Here is a 26,583-nt window from a genome sequence, read left to right on the forward strand (position 1 = left end):
CTTTCTTTCTCAACTTTTTCCAATCCATATTTTATGCATGTTTGTTAGAAATTTTAAATCATTTTAGGAATAAGTTAGGAGTGACATAAACAAGCCAGCAAACAAGCTCTGCAGAAGGTCCACTTGAATGCCCCAGTAAAACCAAAACAGGCCGGGTAGAAGGTTCCTTTCCTTCTGACAGACCCCCGCGCAGCCCTGCTAGTGCTGGGTGAGTCACCCAGGAGAGCCCCACGTCCCACCTGCCTCACCGAGCCTGGAGAAACTGAACGAGCTGCCAGCTGTCCTGGACTTGGGGCCTCCAGGCAAACCGGAGACAAGGGAACTGAGGCTTGGCCACCTAACCTTGTAAAACAGAACAACTCAGGCAGAAGAGAAGACGGAATCCAAGAGGCAGGGCTGCAAGAAGCTGGGAAGAAGGTCCTGGGGGCTTGTCCACAAAGCCCTCCCTTGCCTGACAGCCACCAGCACCCTCCAGATGGCAGAGGGGTGGGAACAGAGGAGGCTCGTACCTGGGGCCCTGTCCCAGGGAACAGGATTTTGGTATTGTTTTCAGAATGAGGCAGAGGAAGTGTGTACCTCAAATCTTGCTGACTGTTCAAGGGCCAGTGTCATCAGTACATGACCAAATTTGAAATTTTGTCTGAAACCAACCTATGCTTCAGGTTTGGGTGGGTGCTGGTGATATTTTAATTGCACAAGGTGGGAGGAGGAGATGTATTTTTAACATGTAAATTAAATCATAAATCTCCTTTGCCTAAAAGTCTCCAACAGCTTGCTATGTCACTTAAACAAAACCCAAGACCCACAGCTTGGTCTGGCCATGCCTGCCTCTGGGATCCGCCCTGTCAGCCTCACCCCTTTCTCACTGCACTCACATGAGCACCTTGCTTGTCTCTCATCCTGGGACATCCCCCACTATGCTGATCTTTTCCAGGATGGCTGCCAGGTCTCACCTGAGCCAGAACCTCCTCCATGGGGTCATCCTGAAGGAGTTTAGAACATGCCACTCCAAAATATGCTCCTTTGGTATATTGGTTACTTAAGCTGAAGACATTTGAAAACTAGCAAATGCTGCGAGAGGCTTTCTCTGAACTCCTCTCATCTGCCTAAAGACAGATCCTCCTAAAGGAATTCCATTGTCTTCAATCCCCTCCCCAGGAGTTTTTTGCATCAACCAGAGAAACTCGACTCTTACCACAGGAGAGGACACCGGAAGTCCACACCACATCCAGATGAACTGGCCCAAAATGTCACATCTCCCACCTGTTCTTCCAAGGTCTCATCTGTCTTTCCTAAAAACCATTTACTCCACCCTAAGGGGCCCACTTCCCCAACCCCTTTCCCTAGGGAAACAAGCTCTCACATCTCACTGCTCTTTGGAGTATTCAGTTTTTATCTTGGGATGCTCCTGTGCATGTAATATTTAAAATTAATACATTTATTGATTTTTTTCTCCTGGAAATCTGCCTGTGGTTAGTTTATTTCATAGACTCAGCTATGGAACCCAGAAGAGAAGAGGGGAAATCTTTGCTTCCCCTAACACCCACTCCAGCCCCCGGAGTCACTGTCCTGTCATCTCCTGGGTTACTTTTTCATGGCAGTGTCAGCAGCTGAACTTACTCTGTTTTCATTGGCCTCTTCTATCCAGAACATGAGCTCTATGAGAGCGGGGCCTTGTCCCTTCGCCTTTTCACACTGTTACAGTGTCCAGCCCAGAATTCACTTGCCCTTCGCAGGTCCCACTCATGCCACCCTCTCTCCATGGGGAAGCCCCATCCAGCAGAGGAACTTGCCCAGCACCACGCTGCCCACATGGGGCACTTGAACCTAGTAACCTGGCCCCACAGTGGGCGTTTGGTCTCCGTAAAGTGCTGCCTCCACAAGTATTTGTCTCAGAAAGGCAAAAAAAAGCAAGAACGCCAGAAGAGTCAGTCTCCTTCTATTTCTTTTTCCTTTTCCTTTTTTTTTTTCTGAAAAAAAAGGAAAGGAAAAGAAAAAAGGGTCTCACTCTCACCCAAGCTGGAGTGCAATGGTACGATCTCAGCTCACTGCAGCCTCTGCCTCCCAGAGTCTCCTGCCTCAGCCTCATGAGTAGCTGGGACTACAGGCACGCACCACCACTCCTGGCTAATTTTTGTATTTTCAGTAGAGGCAGGGTTTTGCCATGTTGGCCAGACTGGTCTTGAACTCCTGACCTCAGGTGATCTGCCCACCTTGGCCTTCCAAAGTGTTGGAATTACAGACATGAGCTATCATGCCTGGCCTGTCTCCTATTTCTGCAGCTATCCACATTTCCAGCCACACAGACTCTGTCCCCCACCTGCAGGGCTCCCGACCTTCCCTGATTCCACTGAGGAGCCTTGGCAAAGTGCCCACAGGGGATGCTGGGTCTCTGGGAGCTTGGACCATGTTCTTCCTGCTCATCTGCACATCGACTTGCTCATCAGGGCACATCGAGCACACGGCACAGCATCTGGCCTGCAGCCAGCCCTCAGTACAATTCTTGTTGAATGAATGAACAAGAGTGAGTCTGGAGGAAGATGGGTGAGCATGATCCAATGCCTCTGATCCCTGATAGGACAGTACATCATGGCACCACTCAGGACCACTTTAGCAGTCCCCAAATTTAACATGCCCCAAGTCTCCTCAGGGAGCTTCTTAAAAATGTAGATTCCTGAACCTCACCCTGCAGACTGTGGAGCTGAGGCATACAATCAGGTTTGGGAATCATGGCATCCAATATTAAGGGCTGATCGATGACTGGACACTATATGCTTGGCCCAGCACAGGAAGGAGTTTCAGACAAGCCTGGGCATCATGGTGAGACCTCATATTGAAAGAAAGAAAAGAAAAGAAAAAAAAAGAAAGTGAAGAGAATAGAAGAGAGGAGAGGAGAGGAGAGAAGGAAGCGTAAGGAGGGAAGGGAAGGAAAAGAGGGAGGGAGGAAAAGAAAGGAGGGAGGGAGGAAGGAAATTATATACTTATTCTCCCCCTTAGTTGGTCAGTGAATTTCTGAATCATGATGAGGCTGTGATACTTTCTGTGCTGTAAGGAGCCGATGCCCTCTTGGGCGCTTGGTAAATTGTGAATGTATATTAATAGTCATAAAGCTTTTCCCTTTATCTTTCCAAGCTTCTTCTAAGGGGGAATCCAGTTCTTCCCTGTCACTGTGAATGGTAGGCTTATAAGTCTTAAAAAGAGCATAATGGAATTAGCACGGTGATGACAGGAAAATGAGTGCATTCTTGCTGAATGCAGCCAGCAGCTGCTGGGAGAGACTCCGGGGGACCGGCTCAGGCTCAGAGGAAAGTGAATGTGTTCTTCAATCAAACCATATAAGTGCTACAAGAGTCACTTGAAAAGGAGGTGACAAAAAACACCAAGGGAAAACTGGTCCTAAGGTAATGTAGGCCTGAAATCGAGTCTTAAAAGAGAGCCAGTTTGGGAAAAGGTGAGGTATGAATGGAAAGAAATCAAACATTGAGCATGACCTCCCAGAAGAGTTGAAAACAATACAGCAGGCTTTCCAGCAGGGAAGAGTTTATTAATAACACTGATAATATAATAAAATGTACAGTTGTTGAGGCGCTTCTCCTTCAGAGAGGTCAAAGCATTTACTGTGTGGCCAAATCCTTCTGCAAGCTGATTCGCTGGCTACTGCAGCTGGGATGGAAGGGAGGAAACTGAGGCACAGGGAGACAGGGTGAAATGAAGCCACCTGCACCATTCACAGCAGATCAGACCCATGTGAGGGATCTGTATTCAAAGCCCAGGAGTCTTTCCACCAACACCAGCTGACATCTCATAATCACAGTGATGACAGGTTGTGCAGATCAGTAAAACCAGAAAAACAGTAGGAGCCACTCAGACTGGCAAAGCAGCTCAGATCTCTAGGGTGAACTCCCCAAATGCCACCCCATAAACAAACATATCCATCTCTCAGCTCAGCCCTGAGTCAGTGGGACTGGGCAGCCAGGGGTGGTCCACCTGGAGTGACCCCTGGATCCCTATCAGGGCATCGGCCATGGGAAGGTGGCAACACAACCAGGTCTCTCTCAGCCTTGTCTTCGCACCACACTTTTCACAGGTGACTCTGTCCATACCAGCAAAGAGTCTGGGTAAGTCCCCTAAGTCCCTCTCATGGATCCAGGTTCCTGCAGGATATCTCTATGGAGAGGTTTCACCAGCTCCTCAAATGCAGGTTCTAAACACCACACATCCTTCTCTATCTAGGACTGCTCCCCTTCCCACCTTCCCTGTTGCAGTGAACGCCGCCAGGATCCAGCTATTACAGTTCCCCAGGCCATTCAGCTCCCCTGCCCACCCTCATCACCCTCTCCTCCACAGCGCTTCCTCCTGGCCCCTTTCCCTATTCCTTAGCCACAGTCCTGATTCTGGGGCTCCTTGAGCCCAGGCTGGGTCTCCTGGTAGCCTGTGTTGAACATCAGTGCCTCCCTCCCTGAGCTCCTCCCCTTGCAGCAGTCTTTGCTAAGCTGCCAAGGGGGCAAGTAGGCTGTGCTGAAGTTCCTTTGCACTCGCACCGCTCTTAAGATAAAACTCACACTCCTTAGTATGGCATTGGGCTGAGGTCTTCAGGATTAAGCAACACCCTCCTCTCCAGCCTTTGTTATAGCAGCAACTAGGGAACTAATACCAGACTCAGGGGTCATCCAGTGGGAGAGAAAGGGTGTCCTAGTCATTTCCCACAGCAATAACAAAATACTGGAGATTGGGTAACTTATAAGGAACATAAACTTTTTGTTTCTCACTGTTCTGGAGGCTGCAAAGCCCAAGACCTGGACACCAGTAGATTCCATGTGTGTCTTGGTGTCTTGCTGCTGCATCCTCCAGAGTGGAGGAACACTGTTTCCTCACATAGCAGAAGGGACTGGAGGGATGAAGTTGCCCCTTCAAGCCCTTTCATAATGCACTAATCCATTCATGAGGGCCCATCCTCCATGGCCTACACACCTCCTAAAGGCCTCACCTCACCACACTGTTGCATTGGGGATTAAGTTTCAGCAGGAATATTGGAGAGGACACAAACACTTAAACCATAGCAGAAGGGAAGGGGTCCCCTCCCCCTTCCAGCCCCTTCAGCCTCAGCTACTACTGTGGCCCACCAGCCTGTTCCTGTGTCCCAATTATACCAACAAGTGCACCGGGGCCCCTGTCTCCACACTGGGGCTGGGAGTGACGTGCCCTCTTTCTCAACCTGGATAGCCCCTACGTCCCTGTATTCATTTCCTAGCTCCTTCCTAACATACCTCAAATCGGGTGTATTAAAGCAACAGAAATGTATGGTCTCAGTTCTTGAGACCAGGAGTCTGAAATCAAGGTGCCTTCCAAGGCTATGCTCCCTCCAAAGGTGCGAGGGCCTCTCCTCTAGCCTCCCGTGGGTCCCTGGCTTGTGGCAGCATAACTCCAATCATCACCTGGCACTCCTGCTGTGTGCGTGGCTGTTCCTATGCCCAAATCTTCCCTTCTTTATAAGGACACCAGTTATATTGGGTCAGAGCCCATCCTAATGACTTGATTTTAACTTGATTACCTCTGTAAAGAATGTAACTTCAAATAATGTCACATTCCGAGGTACTGGGGTTCAGGCCTCCCATATATCATTTGTTTGTTTTTTCGCAGGGAACACTGTTCCACTCATAATGGTCCTTAAAGCCATAATTTGAGCATCATCCCTAGGCCCGGCTGGGCTGAGTGCCCTTCCCCTGCACCTCTCTAGCATCCTGCCTGGTCCTAGTCACACCATACTATAAAGCCTACTTGTCTGTGCTCCCCACTTGCCTGTGACTCTGAGAGACAGAATGGAGACTTCTCTCAGATCCTACTCAGCTGGGTACATTGTGGGCATCGAACGTGTTCCAATGAATGAATGCAGATGGTGATGGATCTTGCCAACTGTGGCGCTGGCTCCATTACCTGCCATCACCACGGGAGTACAGGAGAACACATAGTCAGCGGGCTTGAATGACCTCTGTCCAGATTCTGGCCTCAAGGACAACCAGGTGAGCCGGCAAATTTAGTCCATTTGTCTCATGTCAGCCTGGTCCAAACAGCTGGAAACTTCAGCCAAGACAGGACCCATGCGATGGTATTTCAGGAGCTCCAAACCATTGTCCTGAATGTCATCTTTCAAGCTGTGGTCATGAATGGTTGCCAAGATGAAGAGAAATTTATTTTCTACTTGTTTTCCTCTCTGATTATTCTCAGCACCCCATGGACCCATTCTTCTAGATGAGAGTCCTTGAAGGGGAACTATAGCAGAAACTCAAAGCTGTTGCTAAAATGTGCAGCTTGCTTCTGTCCCAACATGCAGAGCAGTTGCAGGGCTGCCACGCACCCATTACTTCTTCATATTCACACCCCTGCAAGTCAGGTCCCTGTCATGGCTGGACCAGTCAGGACACTACTTAGTGCTGGGTTTCTGTCTGTAGCATCTGACCTGTTCAAAGCAACTTTTGAAATTAAAACCACTATCTTTCTACCCAACTGTGGTTAAAATGCTGAAGATTAATTTGGAAGCATAGGTCACAGCTGTTCTTCAATAACTGGCACATCTGTGTGGACCCTCTCATTTCTGTCTTAGTTCTTTCCTGCTGCTCTAACAACATACCTTAGACTGGGTAATTTATAAGTCACAGAAATTTATTGCTGACAGATCTGGGCACTGGGAAGTTCAAGATCAAGGAGCTGGCAGGTTTGGTGTCTGGTGAGGGCCCATTTCTCATGACAGTGCCTTCTAGCTGTGTCCTCACAGAGTGGAAGGAGCATTCAAGCTTTCTCACGCCTCTCTTATATAGATGCTAAAGCCATCTACTAGGGCTTCACCCTCATGACTTAATCACATCCTAAAGGCCCTGGCTCTTAAAACCATTACATCGGAGATTAGGCCTCAACGTATGAATCTGGGGAGGACACAAACATTCCAACCATAGCAAACTCCAATTTAAAGAGCTGTAAGATGAAGCTGTTTTCTCCAAGCTCGGCTGCTCACCCAGCAGTAGAACATCAATGAGCATCATGTTTGCATTTACCCTTCTGTTCCCAACGTGCTCTGGTGGGTTTGTGGCAGCCTAACTCCAAGTTGTCTTACCTATGTCCTTTTGATGTGCTAAGATCCTTCCCAGGGAAGGCAAAACATGTGAGCAGGGTTGGATGGAAGTGCTGGCACAGGTGGGAAGGATCCAGCCACTTCCCTTCCCCAGGGATTCCTTCATGTTCTCAGGGGTGTGAGTTCCCCATCCTTGGAGCAGAGTCTTCGCTTTCCATCACTAGTTGTTACAATAGTAATTAACAATAATAGCAATCATTTACCAAGCAACTTGAGAGCACCCTCCGAACTAGGGCCCCTTGTCCATACTCCATTAGAGAAGCCAAGCGGTTATTTGCCAAACACTGACGTTGTCAGTAAGGGGCAGATCCAGGAGTCCAGCCCCAGGAGGCTCAATTCTGGGGCCTATATTGTTGGCTGAGTCACCATCAACTCGTACAGGTCTTGAGAAATCAGAGTCAGAAACCAAACCTTGAGTCAAACGAGATGTAACCCTGTCCTCTGCACATCCAGCACAAAGCACATAAGCTGATCTCACTGACATAACTGAAGTGAATCTTCAATTGTTTTCCACATTCCTGTCCCCCAATCATTGACGCAGACAGTGGGATGAGGCAAGAAGGCCACCTAAGTGGAAGCACAGACTGAAGCAGCACCAAAGAGAAGAAAATAACCTCCTTGTACCCAAGTAAGCTTCCAGCAGATTGGGCCCTGTGGGGATCTTTGCACAGCCTCATTGTAACAGCTGTGCCCTGGGTTCTTGTCTCTGCACTATCTATAGATTGTGCACAAATGACACCAGTTCCTGCATGCCTCACAGGGAAAGTAACTCAGCTTCTACCAGACGAGCAGAAACAAAAATATGTCATAGGCTTCTATAGAAGTCATTCCTGTGCCAAGGCCAGAGGACAGGCTGGATAGGAGACCAGGCTTTGCAGGAACTCTATATCTGGAGAGAAGAAGTGAGAAATGGCCTCAACTGACTCCAGACACCAGACACGTGAATGTTCTTCATTTTAATTGACTTCTAATTCACACACATGGACCCAGGAATGTTTATAAAACCCCACTTGTGATGTGGACTTGAAGCCTCAGTGACACTGCAGGAGGCTTCTGTCCCAACATGCAGAGCAGTTGCAGGGCTAAAGCAGCATAGGCTGAAGCAGCACCAAAGAGAAGAAAATAACCTCCTTGTACCCAAGTAAGCTTCCAGCAGATTGGGCCCTGTGGGGATCTTTGCACAGTCTCATTGTAACAGCTGTGCTGTTACAATGGAGGTGCTAAGGGAAAGTGAACCACCACCACTGACTAAATCATTCCAGTGGCTCCCATTGCCTTTGACTGGTCATGAAGTCTGCACATGTGGCTTCTGCACCAGCCCAGGTCACTGCCACACCTGTGCTCCTGATCCTGTGCTTCTGTAGATTCTCTAACACGTCTTTCTCTCCTCTCTCCAAAGTGGCCATTCCCTATACCAAGTACCCTCCTCGCCTGCTGACACCTGCTTATCCTTTGCATTTCTCCTGCAGGAGGTTGTCTGAGTTCCCCAGAGACCCAGGTCAGTATGTCTCCTAGCTCCTCTACTCCCCTATTGAAGTACTCATCAGGATGGTGAAAACTGCTTGTTACTCGACAGAATGCCCCCTGGAAGTAGGATCCAGATCACTGTACCATTATTGTGCACAGAGTGGACAATAGCATGGAGAAAATGTGAACTGAAAAAATGAATGCAGTAAATGAGCACAGGGGTAAAGCTTGATTTTTTCCCTCTGCATGAGAGGTCTCTTCCACTCACTGTTTTCTCATTGACAGGGTCCACCCAAGATGACCAGGAATGCCAAGGATCCATTCAGGTTCTCTGGGTTTCCACTGTATCCCACTGAAAAACATAATCCAGCTACTATTAAAAAAAAAAACCAAAAAACCAAAGATAACAATTGTCGGTGAAGGTGTGGAGAAAAGAGTACATTGTTAGTGGGAATGTAGATTGGTAGAGCAATTATGGAAAATAGCATGGAGGTTTCTAAAGAAATTAAAAATAGAACTACCATATGGCCTAGCAATCCCTCTTCTGAATATATACCCAATGGAGATGAAATCTACCTTGTAAAGATATCTGCACTACCATGTTCATTGCAACATTACTTACAATAGCCAAGACATGGAGTCGACCTAACTGTCTGTCGATGGATAAATGGATAAACAAAATGTGGGGCTGGGGCCAGTGGCTCATGCCTGTATTCCAGCACTTTGGAAGGCCAGAACAGGAGGATTGCTTGAGCCCAGGAATTCAAGAACAGCCTAGGCAACATAGTGAGACCTCATCTCTACTAAAAATACCAAAACACTGGCTAGGTGTGATGATGCATGCCAGTAGTCCCAGCAACTCAGGAGAGGCCCCAGTGATTGCACCACTGTACTCCAGTCTGGGCAACAGAGCAAGACCATGTCTCAAAAAAGAAAAGGAAAAAAAAGTGACATATATATACATATGCATGTATGTGTGTATATATATGTATGTGTGTGTGTGTGTGTGTGTATATATATATATATATGTAAATATATATATATGATGGAATATTATTCACCCCTAAAACAAAAAGAGACCTTGTCAATTGCCACAACAGAGATGGACCTGGAGGACATTATCCTAAGTAAAATAATCTCTTAAAAGAGCTCAAAAACACAGTTATAGAGAATGAAACAGTGGTTACCACAATCAGTAGGGAGGAGAGGAGAGGAAATGGTGGAGATACAGCTCAAAGGATACAAAAAAGCAGACATGTAGGATGAACAAGTCTAGAGACCTGATGTAAAACATTCTCATGTTAATAAAATTGTACTGCATTAGGGATGTTTGTTAAATAAATAGATCTAAGCTACTCTTGTCACAAAAGAGTAACTACATGAGACTACAGATCCCTTCATTTGTTTCACGATAGAAACTTCTATGTCTATATGTATCCCACAACATCATATTGTAAACCTCAAATATACACAATATTGTTTACTCAAAAAACAACACATTGCTAGCAAAAAATTTTTTTAAAAGAAAATACAATCCATAAATCTGGGCCAAGGCTCTATCCATCAGACACCAAAGGCCATACCTGCCATCATCAATCACAGGGCTAATCCTGCTCTCAGCACCAGGAAGTGAGGACAAGGATACAGGCCCAGCAACTCAGGGACAACAGCCACGCACAAGCTTTGACAGCTTGCTTTTGGATACTCAAATAACGTGTCTAAGAAACAAAGAGGGCTGGGAGCAGTGACTCATGCCTGTAATCACAGCACTTTGGGAGTCTGAGGCAGGAGGATTAGTTGAGCCCAGGAGTTTGAGACCAGCCCAGGCAACATAGGGAGACCTCATCTTTACAAAATAAAAATAAAATAGCTGGGGATGGTAGTGTGCATCTATAGTCCCAGCTACTCAGAGGCTAAATGGGGAGGATCGCTTGAGCCTGGTAGATCTGAAGCTGCAGTGAGCTACGATTGTGCCACTGCACTCCAGGCTGGGCAACAGAGACCTTCTCTCAAAAAAAAAAAAAAAAAAAAATAAGGAAAGAAAAGAAACGAAGGGGACTTCTGTATCTAGTGGGTGGAGTGATCATAATAAAATGCTACTTTGTCATTTAGACATATATTAATTTTTCATCTGGATTAAAGATATACTAAATTTTCTTTATGAATAAAAACATGCTGTCAATTAACATTGACCTGCTGAGGAGAAGGAAAGCCAACTCTGATTCTTTTTAATGTCAGAGTGCGGTAGCAAATCGGTCTCTTTATTAAGGTTAACGTGATTAGACCAGAGGCTATTTCAGCATTTTCTTGCCTTTGGAGTTGTCTGATGAGGACTTTGGCAGAATAGCAGCAATGTGCCTGTGAGTCCTAACTTCAGCATCTACCCTCATAATAACTACACAGGAGGACTCTTCCCTTGACATCCTCCCCAACCCTTATACTCCAGAAGAGGGGCCCAGGGAAGACACCTTTTAGGCTGCCCACCCATTTCTCAACCATCTCTATTCTCCAGAAAGCTAAGTGCCCCAACATGTTCGCACTCTGTGACACCCCTCCTGGTACTGGGCAACTAGATTGGGCTAGATTTGGAAATTTGGAATCAGATCTAAGAGCATTCAGTTTCAATCTGGGCTAGTCCTTTGAACACAGGAGATTTAAAAAACAAAAACAAAAAACAGAAGAACAGGGGTTCTGAGGACAGCCAGGTTCTGCTGAGTGGACCAAGCAGCAGAGAAAGTCCAAGTGGAGAAATGGAGCAGGAGGCAGCTGTGAAGTAAGCAATGAGAAAGAAGAGAGAGGAGGACTTCATGGGTTCCCTCACTGCTCCCTCCCTGCCAACGCTTCCCCTCTAACCCTTGGAGCCCTGTCCATGGCAAACCAATCACTCCACACCCTCAAACTTCATCAGTTCTGCCTCCCCATGACTGACCTCCCTTGACGTGACTGACAGCAGCTCACAAAGCCACTGACCTTGATACTGTATCATGTTTATCTCCCAGATCGTAACTGCATGGAAACATTGCTTTCCCAGCACCCAGCCCAGGATTCAGTACAGCAGATGTGTTCAATAAATATTTACTGAATGAGTACCAAAATAACTTTCCTTGAAGGTCTCTCAAGTGGAGGTTGTTCATCCACTCCCTTCCCACACACCATGAAGACAGATGGACATTCTTCCTGCTTCTAGACATTACTCCTCCACTCTTATACAAAACACAAAGTATCAACAAAAAAACCAACAATACGCCTCTCTGAAGTTTCTAACATCACAATCATCCACTCATCTCAACCTTTTTCCCCAAATCAAGTTCTCCCCATCCTGCTAGACACCTCACACCCTGTGGTTTGATTCCATCCCCAACAATTCCTTTTCAAGTCTCACAGAACTCATTTCAGAACAACACTTGGGAATGGTCTGCTGAGAAACAATATGCCGAGTCTCAGGGTAACTTCATGATGACTGGGACTAGGTATGCCAAAGAAGAGGAGACGTGAGTCAATTCTGTGAGTGTGGCTCATGCAAGCAGCTAAAGTGCAAGATCAGCTTTGAAAAAAGGCTCTTTCTTTTAATAATAAGTAGAGTTCTTAGTTCTCTACTAAAATTGGACAGGGTGGACATTACAGCTTTTAGCACTTCTCTAAGACAAGTACTCATTTAGCGCCATGGATAATACCCTGGATTTTATTTTTTTATTTTTTTGAGACAGACTCTTGCTCTGTTGCCAGGTTGGAGTGAAGTGGCATGATCTTGGCTCACTGCAATCTCATCCTCCCGGGTTCAAGAGATTCTCATGCCTCAGCCACTGGAGTAGCTAAATATCCTGAATTTTTTTATATTCTATCAAGCACCGAGACAGAACAACCACATCTATTTATCTTCCTTTTCACATTGTACAGGACAAGGATAAGGAAGATGCCTCTGGAATAATGATAGGTGTGTTGGTACATTGATCTAGCCTCCTTTATAAGGCTCTGATTAGCTCTGTGTAGCTCAATTAGTAAGGGGAGAAGTCCTACAAAGAAAACCACAATTAAACATATACAGCTACCTTGCTTCTCTTTGAACCCCTTGCATTTTTTGGTTTCTGCAGAACTGAGAGCTACGCATATGGAGAACTTAGCACAGATAGCAATGTTAGCAATTGCTAAGTAATATTGCTAGGGAAGACTTAGCAGTGTTAGTGCCACAGTGCTTCTCCTTGCAGAATCAGAGAGCAGGTCAGCCGTGTGATCCCCTGCCTGCAGCAGAGGCTGTGAAGGAAGAAGCCTCACATGCCCAGCCTGGCAAGCAGGGTGCAATTGCCCCCTCTCTCAACAAAAGATACCTAGCTATCACCAAATCACAACATTCCTGATGCCAATCAACTAGATAATTCAGACCTGTTATTTCTAGGAAGCTTGAGGTAAATTTATCAAACTGTTGCCAAAGTCTATGCTTCACTTAGAGACAGGGACATATGGGCTGATTGAACCATTTCCAGAAAGACAGTCTGGTCATTGGAAAATCTGATTAATGAGGGTTGGATGGGAGAAGTGACATAACTGACAGGAAAAAGGAGAAACTTAAAGGAGCAGCAAGACTCTCCTCCTCATAGAGGAGAGCAATGGACCAGAGAGAGGCATCCTGAGGGTGACTAGGAACTTTCAGGAATGTCAGTGCCTTTAGACTCATGGAGTTTTTTTGTTTTCTATTTTTAATTAACAAATTATACTTGCAATATATTTATGGGGTTCAGGGTGATGTTTTGATATATGTATACAATGTGGAATGACTAAATCAAGCTAATTAATATATCCATCACATCCTTACTGTTAATGGTGAGAAAATTTGAAATTTACTGTCTTAGCAATTTTGAAATATACAATACATTATTATTAACTTTAGTATCATGCTGTACAATAGATCTCAAAAACTGACTCTTTCTGTCTTACTTTGTACTCTTTGAGCATCTCCCCATGGACATAGATGCAAAAATCCTCAACAAAATACTAGCAAACCAAATTCAACAGCCATTAAAAGAATCATCCACCATGATCAAGTGGAATTTATTCTTGGGATGCAAGGATGGTTTAGAGTTGTGTTTTAAAGCCCTATGCCTTGTTGAAGAGTACTTGAATTTGTTTTGATAGAAATGGTATCTTCTTAGTTTTAGATTAAAATAATCTGCACAGCAATATCATCTTATCCTGTTTATAACAAAGAAAAGCTGGGATTCTATGTATGAGAGAATATCATTAAATAAAGTAAGGTGACTCCACTCAATGGACTATTATGATGTAATCAAGTCAAGGATTCTAAAAAGAACATTATACAGATGCAATTCTAAGTCAAAACTTGGAGGGAACCAAAGTGTGCATAATGTATATTACGACTTCACATTTTCAAATCAAACTTAGGCCAAAAAATAGATGGCCCAGAACAGTTCACCAAAATACAAATGATAGATATGTTTTGGTGGTGGGAGTATGGACTTTTTCTTCTTTCTGCATACCTATATGTTTCAAATTTAATAAGTATTCACAATTTTTAATAGATATATTTTATAAAAAATAATTACTTGAAAATATAAGTAAACTATCTCAATGGCCAAAAATAATTACTTGAAAATAGAAGCAAACTATCTCAATGGCCAAAAATCACAAGGATAAAAATCAATGGATAAAACTCACAGGGAATCAACATATGGAGGTAAGGAAACCACTCTATGAAACTAAACTATTCACCTGTTGGAAGGTGAAGGAAAGCTGAAAAGACTTACAAGTTAGCAAGGCAATTGCTCTCTGGAAGAAAAGAAAAACATGACACTCGTGCTGCAGACAGTACCCCTCTTCTGCTTTACCAGAAGAAAAAGGAGCAAACAATGCTTTTCTTTTGAGAACTAGAGCAGATGAAAAGGCTGTCCTTCACCAGGTGCATTTTTTATTTTAATTCCCCTGGACTTACAAGGGTTTTCATACCCTTCCTGTTTTGAAACTCCCAGGAACTAGAGCTGGAACTCAAGCACCACATATATCCTGAAACAGCTGCAATTTCAAAAGAGGTTTGCAGTCCATTGGGAGAGTGTGTTCCTGCAGATGTAAGCTCTCTGTGGGCAAGGATCGACTTCGTCTTATTCACTATCGCAAACCCAAAGTCTAGCATGGTACCTGATTCCAAAGGATGTCTAAAAGCACATTTGTTCAATGAACGTTTTTTTCAATATTTTCTCAGAAACAGGGTTTGCCTAAGCAAACCTTGGAGTTCAAGGTTAGTGGAAAATTATATTTTATCCTATTTAGGTATTTGGTTGTTTTCTTAATTTGCTATGGCAATATGTTATTTAGACAAATAATTTTACTATTTTAATTAGTTTAAAAATTGTTCCAATTAACATGTGGTGTTACCTTTAAATAGTTATTCACCCACAAGAGAAAAAAGTTGAAGCTAGGCAACACCATCCACCTAGGGCAATTTATCTGGATTATAGACAGGCTGCAAAGAAGGACAGCAACAGCCTCCGGCATACTACACTTGTAAATCCCAGCCTACTTCGTGATAACAATGGTTCCATTAACCCTAACCATTTCTGGAAAGTGTGCCTGTGGGATTGCCATTTGGTACCAGAGCTGAGAGGAAACCAGGAGCCACCATGTTTAAACCTCAGGGTCGGTATATGAACCAGGAGAACTGGTGCCAGCCAGCATCTCCCATGATGCCCTGCTCTGAGATTCTTCCCACGGGCACCACTGGAAGCCCAAGTCAGTCAAAATTGCTTTTGTGCTAAATTGCTTTTCCTGTCACCAGTTTACAACATGTCACTGGTTCTTGTTACAAATTCAAAGATTTCACTGACTTTTTCCTGTCATATCAGCTCTACAGCTCTCTACCATCTCCACAGTGAAGGGCTCTGCAACTCCTGGGAATGAATATTAATAGTAAAAATGCTTTAAGTAAGTGAGGTCCTGGCAGTGTTCAAGGGCTTTCTCATTCAGTATCAGACCTTCACATTAGCCTTTACAGGGTCAGAATTGAGAAATGAAACTTAGAAAAACCTTTAAGGAAATGGATTGTTGAGTCTAGCAAGAAGAGCCACATTAACAAAGTCTTTCAAGTATGGCTTCTACACAGTGAAGAGCTAATTCTCATCTCCTCTAAACCAAGAACGAGAAGAGCCTTGTTCAAGAGCTGGGCATCATGGGAGACATTGACTGGCATCAGTTCTCCTGGTCCAACCACCATCCCTGAGGTTTAAACGACTGAAACAAGAAGAGTTTCGGTTGAAACTTGAGGGATTTCATATAGATTTCACTTAACTTCAGTTCTGTGACATTCTTTCCCTAGGATTCTCACCTTTCTGAGGTTTTAAACAATTCCATCTGACTGCAGACGACGGAGCAGATGGCCTTTAAGGACATTCATCTTTAAGATGATGGACAATTCAAGAGCTTCCAGAGGAAACTGAACCTTGTCCTTTGATAGTCATTTCAATTCTAACAAACATTTCTAGAACACCAGGCACATATTCTCATACAGATGATGGCCTGACAGCATTCTCATCCATTTCAACCTACTGATTGATTTCCTCTCTTCCTTATTGAGTACTGTCCACTCTTCCTCCAACTGGGGCTCTGGCCCTTTCATCCTATTCGGATACCTGTGCACTCACACTATTTCCTCTGCAATAATGAAGTGTCTGTTCCCCTTAAATTATACAGTCCCCTTAGAAAGGAAGATTATTAACCTCTATGTCTTGGTCAACTTTCAACATGGGAAATTATTTTGCCTCCCTACAATTTCCCCTGTCATTCTAATTAGAAATTCTGTTTTATATCCCACTCAAAATAAAACCCGTTGCAGAGGGGGCTGCCTCAGAGGAACCTGCCTTTTCTAGCACAGGGGAGGCAACATTTCCGAGATGCATGACTAATACTCCTGGCGCAAAGGCTGAGTACACTGGGATCCTTTGGGAGAAAGGTACCTCCAAAAGATCAAATGAGTTTTCATTTTATGCCTGAGGGAGGCAATCCACAAGACAGATTTTTTCTCCCTCCAGCATTTTACAGCATATTCTGAGATTAAGAATCAAGACAAGAACTGCTTGGTAATATTGTGCGGATGACGCATTACACAGGGCTGACTCTGTGACATCATGTCATCTTGTTCTGTTAGAGCATCAGCAAAATGTGCCTTCCCTGTGCACCCCAGCTCTGTGAGTCACCGTGTGATATATGTCCAGGAAATGCAAAACAGTGCTCTTCTAAAAACTCAGGATTAAAAAATTGCTTCCAACCTGGGAATGGAGAGTGAAAAAATTAAACTCTGAGGTCGGGAGCAGGTCTTCATTTCTGTTTTCTTAGCATTTGCTCTCTCCTTGTTTTTGGTGTGAAGTATAGGATCCTCAAGGGATCATAGTTTATAAATAAGCACTGTAGGTAGTAACTGTTTTTGAAGTTTTGTTTGCCTCAAAAATGAAGTTTATTTTTACCCCACATCCTAAGAAGATTTTGTTATCAAAAAAAATGACTAAATATTTATGTGTAGATCATACAGGATGAATGCTGAATAACACAGGCTAAATAAGTTTTACTCATGCCCGGAGAGTCCTGTAATACAAAACAATCTCCATATATAAAAATTTACAGCATATTTGAATGATGATAGAATGAACGAACTATCAAAAATAATCTAACAAAGAGCAAATATAAATTTAACCTTATCCAAATAATTTCAATAGAAAAAAATTATGCATCGGACCCCAAACAGTGAGAATTTAAAATTTAAAATCTTAGGCCGAGGCGCGAGTATCAGTTGAGCTCAGGAGTTCGAGACCAGCCTGGGCGACATCATAGTGAGATCCTGTCTCATTTAAAAAAGAAAAAGTTTAAAATCTTTTCCTTTTCTGCCTCTATCTTCTAAATTTCAGTAAATAAAAGAATTGGCGAACCTAAGATCCGGTGAGCCAAACTTGCAGAAAAAGATAGAAACAGCCAAGATTAATCAAGCCAAGATGTTAACAAGGATAGAATCTCTTTCTGTCACAGTTGACCTTTCCAACCTACTGCATAATACTTCTCACTCCAGGATCTTCAGGCACTAGGACAGCCATGCAAATTAGTATGAGCCCAGACCCCCAGGGTTGAAAAGCAATCAGACAGAGTGCATGATAAATACCATCCACTATTCAAAACTACCATCCTTCTCCTGTTTGAAATAAACTTTAATGGGCAGGACAGTATCCTTCTGGGCTCTGAATGCTACAGGCCTGATTTAGACCAAAGTCTGGTTAAATCCAAAAGAGGTTTGCTGCATTAAGCCGTCACTGCGTTCCATGGAGGGGGACTTACTCAGGGTAGTCACTTCAACAGGCAAAATGCACTGAAACCATTATAGAGTTTGGAAGTCAGCAGACCAGGCAGAACCTGGACCCAAACACTCTAATACACCCCAACAGAACTTCCATTCTCTCTGCCCCACACTCCCCTTGCCTGACAACATGGAGCAATGACAGCCACTCAGGTACCCTGTACTGGGCGGGGGCTGAGGACCCAGTAGGGCTGCCAAAGAAAGGTCATGTTATGGATGCACATGTGCCTTTACAGTGCATTTTCTTTGGCTTGGCAGCTGAAGCATGGTATGCACAGGTGGCAGATGGTGGGTGGCAGGTGGGAAACCAAGAACCAATTTTGCTTTTTCCCAATTTTCAGGGCCAGCCATGGGAAACCTCTCTAGTGGTCCCAAATGAGTTCAAAGTCATTGCCCTGGAAGAAATAATAACTATTACAACTATAAAATATGCTCTCAACATTTGGGAGTTAAAATAATGTTCATCAAAGAACTTAGACATCATGGCAATGACATAACTTAAAATCAGTGTACAAGACTAAAAGATACATGAATAAGTCTGAGACAAGATGACTCCCAGGCCTGCAGGTTTAATTATAGCTTGATTGAAAGTAATTATTGTCAAAAAAAAAAAGAAAGTAATTATTGTCTAAAAAAGCCACATCAATCACAAAGATTGGTCAGTCATGGAAAGTATTGGTATTTATAAAAGATAATATAATCATTGCATAGATAGACATCACAGATACCTGGAAATGGAATACTGTAAGCTTATGTTTTCTAAATTACCCTTGGCTAGAAAAGGTAACTGAAACCAGAGGCAACAATTCTTCCTTGGCTATTTTTTTCTTAATTTTGAGATAACTATAGATTTACATGAAGCTATAAGAAACAATACAGAATAATCCTATGTATCCTCTACCCAGTGTTCCCCCATAGTAACATCGTGCAAAACAATGGTGCAATATCAGAATATCGACACTGACAGGGTCAAGATAAAGAACATCTTCACTACAAGGATCTCTCATGTTGCCCCCTTATAGTCATATCCACTTCCTTCTCCCTTGAGCCCTTCCTTAGCCCCTCCCACCTCTGCTTCATTTACCCCGGCAACCACCAATCAGTTCTCCAGTTTTATAATTCTGCCATCTCAAAAGTGTTATATAAATAGAATCACAGAGTATGTAATCTTTTGGATTTTTTTTTCATTCACAATAATTAACTGGACATTTATCCAAGTTGCTGACTATACCAATAATTTGTTCCTTTTTACTGTGGAATATTAATCCATGGTATGGATATAGCACAGTTTGTTTAACTGCTCATCCACTGAAAGACATTTTTCATTATTTCCAGTTTGGGGATATTATGAGTAAAGCTGCTATGCATAAACATTAAGAAGTTTTCATTTCTCTGGGGTAAATGCCCAAGTGTACAATTGTTGGGTCATATGGTAATTTCATGTTTAGGAAACTGCCAAACTTTTCCAGAGGCTCTGCAACAGCTTACAGTTTCACCAGCAATGTAATCCAGTTCTTTTCATCTTCTCCAGCATCTGATATTGTCGCTAGTTTTTTATTTTAGCCATTGTGATAGGTCTGTAGCAATATCTCATTGTGGTTTTAATTTCCATTTCCCTAATAACTAATGATGTTGAACCCATTTTCATGTGTTTATTTGCGATCTGTTTATCATTCCTAGTAAAATATGTTTTCATGTCTTTTGACCACTTTCTAATAAGATTATTTGTTCTTTTATTACGCTATTGAGTTTTGACAGTTGTTTATATAGTCTAATACTAGTGCTTTGTTGGATATATGGCTTGCAAATATATTCTCTCAGTCTGTAGCAGCTTAACAGGGTCTTTCACAGAGCAAAAGTTTTATATTTTGATCAAGTCCAATATATCATTTTATGGACCATGTTTTGGTGTCCAGCCTGAGAACTTTTTACCTACTTCTAGATCCTGAAAATCTTATCCTGTGTTTTTTTTTGTAAGTTTTATAGTTTTGCATTTTACATTTAAGTTCAAAATCCATTTTGAGTTAAATTTTGTATAAGGTTTGAAGTTTAGATGGAGTTCATTTTATTGCCTCTGGATTTCTAATTGTTCCAGGACCTTTTGTTGTAAAGTTTATTATTTGTGTATTGAATTGCTGTGGTGCCTTGGTCAAAATCAGTTGGGCATATTTGAATACGTCTTTTTCTGGGTCTTCTATTCTGTTCCATTGACCTATGGGTCTACTCCTTCTCTTCTGTTCCTCCATGAATACCAAGCAATTTTGATTACTGTCATTACATAATCAGCGTTGAAATTCGATAGCAATTTCTTTCACTTATTCTTCTTTTTCAAAATTGTTTTAGCTATTCTAGTTCCTTTGCCTTTCCATATAAAGTTTAGAATAATATTGTAAAAAGTCTTGTAAGGATTTTGATAAGAACTGCATTAAACATGTACAGCAAATTGGAGAAGACTGACATACTTTCCATACTGAATTTCCTAATTCATGAACATGATGTGTCCATTTATTTTAAACTTTGATTTTCTTATCAGTATTTTATTTGTAGTTTGTGGAATAAAGTCCTGTTTATATTTTGTTATATTTATGCTATTTTTTATTTGAGCAGTTGTAAATGGCATTTTACTTTTAATTTCAGCATACTTTAAGTGTTCATTACTAACACATAGAAAAATAATTAACTTTTTTATGTTGATCTTGTATCCTGTGACCTTGCTGAATTAAATTAATTGTTCTGTTCTATGAGTTGAGGTTTCCTTCTCCTTCTCCTTCTCCTTCTCCTTCTCCTTCTCCTTCTTCTGTTTCTGCTGCTGCTACTGCTGATGCTGCTGCTTCTGCTTTCTTATGTAAGTTCATTGGGATTTTCTACATAAACATTCATGTCATCTGCAAATAGGGACAAACAGATTTCTTCATTTCCAATATGTGTGTCTATTATTTCCTTTTCTTGTTTTGTTGCACTAGCTAGAACTTCCAACACTATGCTAAATAAGTGGTTAGAGCAAACATCTTTGCCGTGTTCCCATTTTTAAAGGGAAGCATGTAGTCTTTCACTATTAAGCATGATATTAATTTTAGGATTTTGGTTGATTGACTTTATCAAGTTTAAATTCTTTATTCTTATTTTTCTGAGAGATTTTTTTGGAACAAAAAATGGGTATTGTATTTTTTCAAAAATGTGTTTTGCATCTATTGATATGATTATGTGATTTTTCTTCTTTAGCCTGATAATATGGTGGATTACATTGTTTGACTTCCAAATGTTGAACCAGGCATGCATTCCTGAAATAGACCTTATTTGGTCATAGAATATAATTCTTTTTATAGAATGCCAAATTCTATTTGCCAATACTTTGTTAAGTTTTTGTGTCTATATTCACAAGGGATGTTGTATTCATCTGCAGTTTTCTTTTTCTTTTTTGTACTGTCTTTGTCTGGTTTTGGTATCAAAGCAATATTGGTTTTTCATAAAATGTTAGAAGTGCTTCCTTCTCTTCTATTTTCTTGAAAAGATTGTGTAGAATGGTGTTAGTTCTTCTTTAAACAAGTGTTAGTAGTCTCTGATGAAAATTTCTAAGTCTGGAGACTGACTTTAGGACTTTTTTAATGAATTTGAATTCCTGAATAGTTATAGGGATACTCAAATTGTCTATTCCATTTGGGTGAGTTATGGTAGTTTGTTAAGGAATCAATCCATTTAATCTAAATTGTCAAATCATGCAGAGTTGTTCATAACATTCCCTTATTACCTATTTGATACCTTGCATATTCTCTGTTTTATTCTTCATCACACTTGCTAGAAATTTGTCAATTTTATTGATCTTTTCAAAGAGCTTTATTTTTGTTCCATTGGGTTTTCCCTATTTTTATTTTTAATTTTATTGATTTCTGCTCTTTGTTTCTTCTATTTTATTTGTTTTATTTTCTCTTCATTTTCTAGATCCTTGAGGTGAGAGCTTAGATTATTGATTTGAGACTTTTTCTCTTTTCTAATAAAAGCATTTAGTGCTATAAATTTCCCTCTCAACACTAATTTAGCTATGTCCCACAAATTTTGATGTATTGTATATTAATTTCCATGCAGTTCCATTTTTTTACTTCAATATAATCTTTGCCCCATGGATTATTTAGAAGTGTGTTATTTAGTTTCCAAGTGTTTAGAGATTTTGCTGTTGTCTTTCTTTTGGTGATTTCTGGTTTAATTTTATTGTGGTCAGAGAATACATACTATAGGAGTTCTATTCTTTTAAATTTGTAAGTTTGTTTTATGTCCTAGCATATGGTCTATCTTGGTATATCCTTCAGATGCATTTGGAAAAATGTGTGTACTGCTGTGGTTGGGTGGAGCTTTCTATAAATATCACTTAGATTCTGTTGGCCAATGATATTGTTGAGTTCTTCTATGTCCTTGCTAATTTTCTGTCTAGTCATTCTATCTAATAGAGGAATATTTAAATCTTCAACTATAACTGTGGATTTGTCTATTTCTCTTTTGAGTTATATCAGTTTTTACTTCACATATTTTGCAGTTCTGTTGTTTGGTGTATACACCTTCAGAATTACTATCTTTTCCTGGTAGATTAACCTTTTGTTATTGTAACTTCCTTGTCTGTAATCTTCTTTGCTCTAAATTCTACTTTATATGCTATTAATACAGCCATTCCTGATTTATTTTGGTTAACATTTGCATAACGTAACTTCTTCCATCTTTTCAAACTTTCTATATTATATCTGAGGTGTATTTCTTACAGACAGCAGATAGTTGGGTCATGTTTCTTAATATACTCTGCCAATCTCTGTCTTTTAGTTGGTATATTTAAGTAATTTACATTTAATGCAATTATTGATATGTTATGGTTTCAGCCTGCCATTTTGTTTTTTGTTTTCTCTTTGTTCTCTCAGTTTTTCACTTCTCTGTTTTCTTTTTCCTATTTTCCTGTGGGTTAGTTGAACATTTTTAGACTTCCATTCAGATTTATCTCTCTATATTTTTTAAATGTATCTCTTTGTATAGTTTTTTAGTGGTTGATTAGGTTTTACATTATATGTACATAATATATACCTCTACTGATACCATGGGGTTCAGAGAGGTGGTCTCATTACCACTGAGTGGTGATGAAAGTCCTGACTCTCTTCTAGGTTTCTTCTGACACCTGCCCAGGTTGAGGTTCTCCTTGTTACAATCTGGTGAGGATGAGAGTCTTTGTCATAGTTTTTCTGTGGTGTTAACTGGAATAGAGTAGTTTCCTAAAAGTTTTTTGTCTTGCGAAGCTGCCCTGTTCCTGGTCCTTTGGCTAAAGAGAGCAGTTTTGTGTGTTGGGGTTGTGTGTGTGTGTGTGTGTGTGTGTGTGTGTCTGTCTGCACTTGGTGTTTCCAGGTTGCCAGCTTATTACACTTTAAGTCTGAGACTTATAAGAAAAAAAAAAGACTTAGCACTATGTTGTTTCTTGCGTCTGAGGTCTCTAGCTGATCTGCCTTCTTCTTCCATCTTTCAGAATCTTCTTAGGTTAGTTTTATATATACTGTCTATGGTTTTTTATTTGTAATTAGCAGAAAGAATAGGGAAAAGTATGTCTACTCCATCTTCCCAGAAAAAGAAATGCTTCCTCTTTAGCTATTTCATGAAGAATATTTAAACAAATAGAAAGACAATTGGTACAGGTGTTTTAAAAAAGACAAAACGCCACCTAGTCACTATATTGTCAGGTAAATAATATACTAGTTATCACAAAATTCAAGTTGAATTTGTATTTATTGTGATATGTAGCATCAAAAAATTGTTTTTTTTTTAAGGCAAAGACGAGCTTTCTTGTTGAATAGTTTGTTTTAATATTTAAAACTTGTTGAATTCTAATCTTAACATCATAAATATTGTTATATGAAAGTGCATTTGTACCACTTGCTAGTAAATGCTTGTATTTGTGGCAAGTTACAGATGAAACACATCTCAGATTAAATTTTGCCACAAATATAAGCATGTATTAGCAGCTAGCACAAAGCAATTGTTTTTTAGCTGGAAAAAGTCCTAGTCTCTGTCTTTTTAAGTGTTCTGACTACACCTTGCATTTTTTAAAACATCAAGAAAAACATTAATTCTAGAAGCAAAATTTGGTTAACCTCTCAGTCAGTATGAAATGACCAAATCTTCTAAATTGTGGGAATTTAAAGGCATATCATATTCAAATCTCAAGCACCAACCCCATATGTAAAGGGAGATGGGCTTCCTAGCTCCTAACACTCCTTTGTGCAGAGCGGGAAAGCATCTTTAAAATATTTTGATCAGTCCATATATCTTAAACACCAATAATTTTAGGGAAAAATAAACAATTTCTAAAAGCCTTGTACAAAATAGCAAACCACTAATTATTACCCCATTTATAATGTTAACAAAATATCTAATCCCAGAAATAAGTTCAAGAGATCTGTTGTACATCATGATGACTATAGTTAATAACGTGAATATTGTTTACATGGCAATTTCTAAAAGTAGATTTCAAGTGTTCTGATCACATAAAGTGTTAAGGTAATGCATATGTTAATTAGCATAATTTAGCCATTCTACATCTACATATATCAAAATATCATGTTATACACCGTAAACATGAACAATTTTTCTTTTTAATGAAAAAAATAAAAATAATAAGATAAAATAAAAATGTTTGGTCCCATTTTGATAAGAGATAAAGGTGGTCAGAGGGGTTCAAGGACTGCCTGTAGAGTATGTTGTTTGGTTAAATATAAACTAACCCTCCCTGGAAACATGCATTTTACTTGGGGCAAATGACTGCCCAAATTTGAGTGGAGTCCAAACAATTTGAATGCATGTACATATATCACATGCATATGTTGAAGTATTTAAAACATAATTATTGACTCCCTAATTCAACATTGTTTTAAATAACTTACTATTCTTACTTTCAACAACCCACTTGGAAGAAGGAGCACATTCACATGTGGAATGATCCACATGACCTCTCCATACCAAAAATTGTGAAGCACATACTATCATATTTGTATGCTATTGTAAACCTTTCTGCCCTTTTTCTCTCTCTCTCCCTCTCTCTTTGCCTCTCTCCCTCTCTCTTTGTTTCTCTCCCTCTCTCTTTGTTTCTCTGTCTCTCTCTCTCCCATTTTGTTTTGTTTTGAGATATAGTTTCACTCTGTTGCCCAGGCTGGAGTGCAGTGGCACAATCATGGCTCAAGGTAATTTTAAATTCCTGGGCTCAAGTGATGATCCTGCCTCAGTAGCTAGGACTACAGGTGCATGCCACCACACATGGCTAATTTTTGTATTTTTTGTAGTAATGGGGTTTTACCATGTTTCCCAGGCTGGTCTCGAACTCCTGGCCTCCAGCAATCCTGTCTCAGTCTCCCAAAGCACTGGGATTGCAGATGTGAGCCACTGCACCCAGTCCCTTTTCTCATTTTTCATGAACACATCCACTAGCATCACTCTAAGTATCACAGACTGCAGAGCCAATCTCAGAGGTGGAAAAGGACAAGAGGAAGGGAGTAGTGGACAAAGCATTTTACCTTTTCCAGCAGTACAGTAGCTGGTAGCCACCTTGTATTATAGAGCCACCTCTTGTAACTCCCTGGTTCTTGTAAGCTTCTGAAAGTCAGTACTTTTCTGAAGCTTATATTAGGGTGGAATAAATTCAGCATTCTTTAGAACAGCTATTCTCAGACTTTAAAAACAATTCTATTCTAATAGAATTGGGAAAGGGGTGGTTAACGCCCACTCATAAGCCTACAATTACCCAGCCCCTTTTCCAAGTGATATAGGCTAAACAGCTGTGTTTCCCCCAAATTCTTAAGTTGAAACTTAATCACCCAGTGTGATGCTATTTGGAAGTGGGGCTTTTAGGAGGTGAGTAGGTCATGAAGGTAGAGCCCTCATCAATGGGATTAGTGCCCTTATGATAAAGAGACCCCAGAGAGCTCTCTCATCTCTTCCACCACGTGCAGTTAAAGCAAGATGACAGCCATCTATGAACCAGGAAGCAGGCCCTCACGGACACTGAATATGCGCCTTGATCATGTATGTCTCAGCCTCCAGAACTGTGAAAAATAAATTTCTGCTATTTATAAGCCACTCAGTTTATGGTATTCTGTTATAAGAGCCCAAATGCACTAAGATACCAGGAAAGTTGTCCTCTAAATGTGGGTGCTGTCACAGATTTACCAAGTCAAAATCTCTAGATTTAAGATCTAGAGCCAGCATATTTGTCAACTTTCCAGGCCACTTGAGAGACCTCTGCCTTCAGGTCTGTGGATCACAGTTTGAAAACCACTGTGCTACAAAGTTAGTTTAATAATTAACACAACACAGAGAAAAAAGAGATTAGATCTTTATGGGAAATATTAAATAGAAATAGAACAACCAAAAGCTCCGTCACAGTGAACAATTAAAGAGCAGCAACCACAGACAGCCCAGAGCAGTCCCAAGCCCAGGCCCTGGTGACTTCCTGTCACTTTTGCTTTGCTGAGTTAAGAAGTGCATGGTGATATAGGAAATGGTAGGAGTATTTGTGCTTTCGAATTACTTTCTTTATGAAATAACCTTTTTTAAAAATAGTAACTAACAAGGTCTTATTGAAACATTTTATTATGGATACTCAGCATTAAAAGGGAAATCTATTAGTCAG

At 41.2% G+C, this 26,583-nt stretch overlaps 1 protein-coding gene across 5 annotated transcripts in view; it reads right to left on the reverse strand.

Moving 5' to 3' along the window:
- Nucleotides 1-26,583, reverse strand: part of CRH (corticotropin releasing hormone) — a 248,080-nt gene that overhangs the window by 84,601 nt on the left and 136,896 nt on the right. For 3 of the 5 annotated variants that reach the window (XM_064384249.1, XM_064384248.1, XM_064384247.1), the window contains one exon: nt 8,862-8,945. The exons of the other annotated variants lie outside the window; for them this stretch is intronic. In XM_064384249.1, coding sequence (XP_064240319.1) covers nt 8,862-8,915 — 54 coding nt within the window. In that variant the 5' untranslated portion in view covers nt 8,916-8,945. The remainder of the gene's footprint in view (nt 1-8,861; nt 8,946-26,583) is intronic. 5 annotated transcript variants of the gene reach the window in all.

This window comes from Aotus nancymaae, unplaced genomic scaffold (assembly GCF_030222135.1).
Source record: "Aotus nancymaae isolate 86718 unplaced genomic scaffold, 86718_ANA_hifiasm-v0.15.2.pri h1tg000036l, whole genome shotgun sequence".
NCBI classification, from domain to species: domain Eukaryota; kingdom Metazoa; phylum Chordata; class Mammalia; order Primates; family Aotidae; genus Aotus; species Aotus nancymaae.